Source organism: Argentina silus (genome assembly GCF_951799395.1).
Source record: "Argentina silus genome assembly, chromosome: 1".
Lineage (NCBI taxonomy): Eukaryota > Metazoa > Chordata > Actinopteri > Argentiniformes > Argentinidae > Argentina > Argentina silus.
In genome coordinates, this window is record NC_139655.1 from 17216671 (window position 1) to 17223281 (window position 6611).

General features: G+C 42.5%; 1 protein-coding gene across 1 annotated transcript; it reads right to left on the reverse strand.

The window, feature by feature from the left end:
• Positions 1-775: 775 nt before the first annotated feature.
• dmbx1a (diencephalon/mesencephalon homeobox 1a) lies at positions 776-2601 on the reverse strand (the record flags this gene model as incomplete). Its single annotated transcript, XM_083678339.1, has 4 exons — positions 776-1197; positions 1509-1893; positions 2117-2295; positions 2448-2601. The coding sequence occupies 4 exons, from the start codon at positions 2599-2601 to the stop codon at positions 776-778; spliced, it is 1140 nt and encodes a 379-aa protein (XP_083534465.1).
• Positions 2602-6611: the final 4010 nt, after the last annotated feature.

Here is a 6611-nt window from a genome sequence, read left to right on the forward strand (position 1 = left end):
AATTGCATATGCTCCCCTCCATCTGCCCAGGGCAAAATGTAATCAAAAGCTTTGCACATTTAGTCACTGAAATCATTTTCTCGTTACCAAGCCAGTCTATGTACAAAGTGGTTTAATACTGGCTATTAAACTGGTAAATTAGTCACTTTTATTTAAGCAATTAAGGAGAGCATGGCTTGAGTTTATTTATGTATGTCCTATGTAGTACATGCCTCATACATACAAAGCCTAATTTAATTGTTAATGGTCCCATGATGCGATTGGTCTCTGAGCTGCACCAATGAAGATCTCCCCCCCAAAAGACCCAAATTCCTCAGTGCCTCAAAAAGTGCCTCACTTCATTCTATATCTGTAAACATTACATTGCAAAGTCTTTCTCACTCACTGAGTGCATCACTAGACAGGTAAATATATCAATGAGGGGAATTTATTTACTTGTCTCCATCTGCATGTCAGTAGTCAGAGGCCCTTTGTGTCTGATGAATACAGGGACTTGCAACTCCAGTAGGTAAAATATGTATGCCTATTCTTTTTTATGGATACATTTTTGTGTTATGACCTGCTGTGTTGGCAGCCCAAGAGTTAGAAGCCGGAGAGCACTCAATCCAGGGTGAGATGAAGATGTTGTTTTTTTTTTTTCTGAGCTCTGAATGCTAATGTCCTGAACCTGTTTGATGCAGGGTTTAGTTCCTAATGGACTACGAAAGTAACAGACATAGTATGGTGGGGTGTATGGTTTTGATCTTCAGGCTAGGCCGCACTCAGATCCTGGGGCTCAGTTTGGCATGGTGTCCAGTCCCAAGGAGGCAGCATGCTGCTTTGCTCGCAGCCGGAGGTTCTCAATGCTGGTGGTCTTGCTGTTATGGCTGGGGAGACCTCCGGAGGCCTGGAGCAGAGGGCTGTTCCACACCTGCTGAGCATGGTGGGACAGGGACTGGTAATAGGACTGGCAGGGCAGAGAACCCAGTGGCGCTGGGGCCATGTTGACGTTCATTCCCATGTAGGGCAGGGAGGATGGAGTGCCCATGTCGAAGGAGGGGTAGTGCACCAGGTTGTTGGTGGCAGCCATGTGCTGGCGAAATTGCTCCTGCAAGCGGAAGAGGCTGAGCGGGGAGGAGGAGTAGCAGTGGCTTTGGGAAATTCCACTGCTGACACCACTGGAAGAGGGCGTCACTGACGGGGACACCAGGGGGGAGTCTGGGAAGGGAAGAAAAGCAAAGAAGTTTCAAGGTTTGAGAACATTAAGTTGCTCTTGGGGCTGTGAAACAGGGCCACTGTGAACTGATGAAGAACCAGTGAAGCCCTATTGCCACTTTGTGAACATTACTATCATTGAATTAGTGTTAGGGGATAATGTGATCATTTGAAGTAATTATTTGCACTTGATTGGCTGTCCTGATGGACTCTTGATTTCTGAGGATTAACCCCTGCTTTTTATCTATTGCCTATGCTCTACAACAGAGCACAACAGAGGTGTAGCAAAGCTAGTCAAAAGAGCATGTCCTTACCAGGTTTGGGGCTGAGCCGTTTGCAAGGTGGGGAGACGTTCCCGGGCGTCATCGCCCTCTCACACTTTAGCTCCTCTCTCAGTGGTTTCGCCTCCTCCTCCTTGTCGGTTGCATTGTCCTCCGTCGCCGACTCACAGCCAGACTGCTCCGCAGAGGTCACGTTCAGCTCCACACACATCTCTAACGGCAATGAGTGGCCCGGACCCTCTGCCTCCAGAGAGGAAGAGGAGGATGAAGAGGAGGGAGGGAGCTGGCTCTCTGGAATAATGGGCACTTCCTCCTTGTCCCCTACCTCTGCTGTAGCCTCCTTCTGTTTCTGCAGCTGCTCCTTCTGCAGGCTGCGCTGCTTCTTGCGGAACTTGGCCCGGCGGTTCTTGAACCATACCTGTTTGAAGGGAGGACAAGTTGGGAGACCATGAGAAGCATGCTAAAGTGTGAGATATTTTAATACCAGGATACATGGATATGTTTGGTTTAGTTGTGTTGAGAAGAACGTTTATCTAATTAAATTCTGATTTATATTCAATGCCATCTATTTTACATGTGTTCTAATTACTCGTAGTGAATTTGTCTTTCATGTTTGGTCACGTGCGCTCTAATATGCTTACCTGCACGCGGGCCTCGGGGAGGTTAGTGCACATGGCCAGGCGCTCACGCATCACCACGTCAGGGTAGTGGGTCTTCTGGAACGTCTTCTCTAGGGCCTCCAGCTGCTGGGCAGTGAATGCAGTGCGGCTCCTCCGCTGTTTACGATGCTGGGACCCGTAACGAGCCTCAAGTATGATGTCTTGAAATGTGCAGCCGTTGGAAGAGAAGAGACACGGCAAGTTTAATTAAATTGACATGGGCATGGAAATGCAATGAACAATATGGCAAAAAGTGTGTGTGTGTGTGTGTGCGTGCGTGCGTGCGTCAGTCTTTCGGTGTGTGTGCCAGTACCAGCCAGTCTCTCGGCGAGGGTGAGCGCGTGCACAGAGGGCCGATAGTCAGGCGCCTGCTGCGCCTGTTGAGCGGCCTGCTGGTGCAGGTTGTACATGGCGCTCAGGGAGTTCATTGCGTGAAGAGAGTAGCCGTTCACTCCATAGTGCTGCATGACGGACAATATCTGTTGGAGCACAAACACAGACACGTGATGCACATTTGATTTGGCTTTTCTGAAAGGAGATGGCCATGCCCTTTACTTTTGCGCACTGCATGCGGTATGTGCCCACTTTTGCTTATAGGCGCGCACTGTACGCCTACAACCTATTATAATTGGGGGAGGGTTTACCGGCAGTTGAGTATTTGACAGAGGTTCAATTTGACAGAGGTTCAATTTGACAGAGGTTATTATTGTTCGTAATTTGATCACTTCAGGGTTTTCTTTATGAACTGTCACGTAATTTGCATTTGTCAAAGTCCTGTTGTTTCAACAGCCCACTTATATCATCGGTCGTGTATCTCCGTAGATTTAGCCGACATTATTTTTATTCAGGCGATAATCGTATGGACACATTTCTTTTCGAAGAGGCAGATCTGGCTCAGGGGCAATAGATTTTAAAATAAATCTGGACTCAGACAAAAACGTTACCCATTAACATCCTTATCGCTTGGTTCAAGCTATTAATTATACAAAAGGCTTTTAATTGGGGAAGCCGAATTATCACTCGTTCGTCTAATGAAGCGTAACGAATGTCTTATGAATGAATTTAATCACTTAATTTCCCTGTGATCGGAGCAAAGCGCAAATCCCCCTTGAAAGCGATGCTTTGAGAGGTGGCAACCTGAAACGGTAGATCATATTGAATATAGTTATGAGAAATGCATAGGCCTACTCTCCACACAGTTTAGACAGTTACGCTATAATTAATTGTTACAATCTGAATAGCTTACATATTCAAAATGCTTCCCTGAAAACACGACCCTGTGGCCCATATTTGACTGCATGATAAGAAAAAAAAGGTATTGTATTATAATAAAAAAATTACAACATTGCAAGTATATTAGTTAATCACAGTGGACATGGAGATGGACAGAATACACATTTAAACAAGAAACTAAAGCCTATTTATTTATTATATTTAGGTCTCAGAATGCAGCCATCCTCCATTTTTGTAGGTCCTTCAAGTGAAATGCTTCAGGACACGATTAGATATGTATTAGTATCCAGGTCGTTGACAAGAAGGGATATCTTGGAGACCCAAGCAGTTATGACTATTACAGAGAGTCCGCCAAGAAAATATATAAATCTTTCCATGCATGGCAGATAGGCCTATCTGGGGACTTGGAGAGAGTAAGAGAGTTCCTAAATTGCCGTTTCTCCCCATACAGCATTTTGACATAGGTCTGGGATGTAGTAGTATGCCTATGATATTTCTTTTCACCGGCGTCTGAAATTTAACACCGTTCTCCATAGGCCTGTTTCATTTGACGTCCAGGCGGGCGATATTAAGTGTATCATAGGCTATATGATTTAGGCGAGAGAACAGAGAGAAAGAGAAAATAAACCATTTCATTTTTTGTCCATGGGTAATTTGTCATTTGCATCTCATAAATGTGGGCATTCACATTATTGAAAAGTCAGACGTATAAACCATTAGGTCATCTTCATTGTCATTTTCTAAATAATTTCAGGATGAAATTTGATTCAGGGACTGCATTATCGTCTCAGTTATTCTCATAAGAAGGTTAAGCTTGATAAAAGATATATGTTTCAGTCGTTTATATAGCCTAAAAGAATTACATAACAGAATGAATTATGCCTCTTAAATCATGCCCAAGGCGAAAGAAAAATAATTCAGAGTCCCGAATCACATCTCTAAATCAGCACAATTCTGAAGACAATAAAGAGATTCTATACGCTATGTAGGCCTACGCAGTCTGTGATAACAATCGAATGTATGCTTTTAATTGAATAATAACAATAGCCTAATTGCTCACTAGGCCTACATGCTTTTTATAATTACGTTTTCATTTGCGGTTAATTCATCTTCATTACCCCTGACAATAGCCTTCTTAATCCACTAGGCTATTACTTACTTCGTTGTTCTGGTAATTATTCTGACTATTACTATTGTTATTATTATTGTTGTTGTTGTTGTTGTTGTTGTTATGGAATATGTTATGGAATCCTTGCAATAATTATAGTTTTGTTGATTTAAAGGCGTCATTACAATGTTTATTTAAGGAGTAGTTTCAACACCATTTAGCTGTTGTCCATTTCCCGGGGCGAACAGCCGTCTGTGTGCGTGAGATCCGTGAGTGTGTGCCGTGGGTGTTGGCCGTGGGTGTGTGAATGACGCCTGCAGTGCCCATTCCCAACCTATTAAGTCACCGCAGCGCCTGATGAATGTGATCAGAAGGCAATTGGGAATAGTTTAATTCGCCTGGACAGAAGGTGCTTCGCTAAACATTTACTTTGCTCCCCCAAGTATTTGAGTTAAACGGAGCCCGCTTTCCTCCCACCCCTCTCTCGCGGCCTCTTATCCCATCGCCCCGGGGCAACGTTTTGGCTGAGATGTATGGCTTCTCCGCGGGTAAAATATGCATGTTGATCCCCATTTGGCTTCCCGTCTAATGGAAGTGCAAATAGGTTTCGACTGCGAGGACCTCCATTTATCATCAAAGCTGACATGGACGGACGTAGTGCGGTTCAACAACGTGCGTGTGTGTGTGTGTGTGTGTGTGTGTGTGTGTGTGTGTGTGTGTGTGTGTGTGTGTGTGTGTGTGTGTGTGTGTGTGTGAAATAAATGTGAGAGAAAGATAGGTGTGAGGAATAGCCTCAAAAACTCACAGGCCAATTTTCAACTCTTCAATATTTAGATTCACGTTATTAATTTGTTTAATGTCATTGATAACCGTCACGCTGTAAGGCTACATTTTTTTTTCTTTTTTACAAAAGCCTGCTTATTCTAAATAGTGTCATGCTCTTATTGTTGTCTATTCATGCGCCTATCCTTGCCCCGGGCATTATGTTTTAGAGCCCCTGGCAGCATGCACTGCAATGCTTCGATTATTAAAACGTCATTATGTAAATTGGCATGTACAGTGCAATTCTCTGATCTGACTAAATTAGGAAAAATGTTATTGCTAAAAACCCATGTGCCTGAGGCAACTCGTGTGGCAAGCGACAATCTGCGCTTTGCAGTGTCACTCATATATTGTTTTTTATTCCAAACTGTCAAAGGCCGCGAGATAAGTGTTTGATTAGTGAATTTCACGTGAAGGGGCGGGGTGAGGGGCATATAGTTTACATGAGCTACTTTTTTGTATAATTCTTTCATTGATTATCATTAAACCAAGGCTAATGCAAGTGGTTTTAGGTTGCTGTATAGTATATTTACTCAATTGTAGGCCTACATAAGAGTTGAGAGAGATACATTGTATAGCCATAATTTGGTTAAATGGTGCTACTTTTAAATGTATTGGATGTAAATGTTGAGTATATCTTGAACCAAAATCAACAGCAATTTCTCGCTGCAAGTCAAAATCGACATGAGTCATCGAAAGAAGTTTAGACAACTTTTCAGAATTCCTGCGTGGCATTACTCTGAGGTAGGCTACTTACGCATGCCATCAAAATACATAGAGTCTAGGTAGATATTTTGCACATTAAGATCATTAATACAATTTTAAAACGTATACTAGGCCTACAGTATAATTACTGCATGACCTGTCGGTCACTGTATATAGACTATCACGCAAGTTTCAAATCGTAAATACAAAAAGGTAAATACAAAATATCTAGGTCTACTACTTTGGATAGTACTCTATCACACAGTATCTAATAGGTCTACAGTTTTTGTCTGAAAAATATTTATCTAACCCATTCTTTAAAATATTAAAAAAATATAACAGCTTTCATATGGAGGTGTACGGCAGATTTATGGACATGTAGTCTATAAACGTAGTTACATTTTATATTCCTAATTTAGTTCTTTGATCAAGGATATTGGACTTCTGATTCAGACATTTTCGACACAACGATATCAATATATTGTGCTGTAAATTCTTGCTTAATACGCAATGCATAAGCCTACAAAAGGCAATTGTTTTGCACCATTGTCTATCAATAGGCTACTCTTGTTTTCCTTACCATTAATAAGACAAAGTCCTTACCTCTCA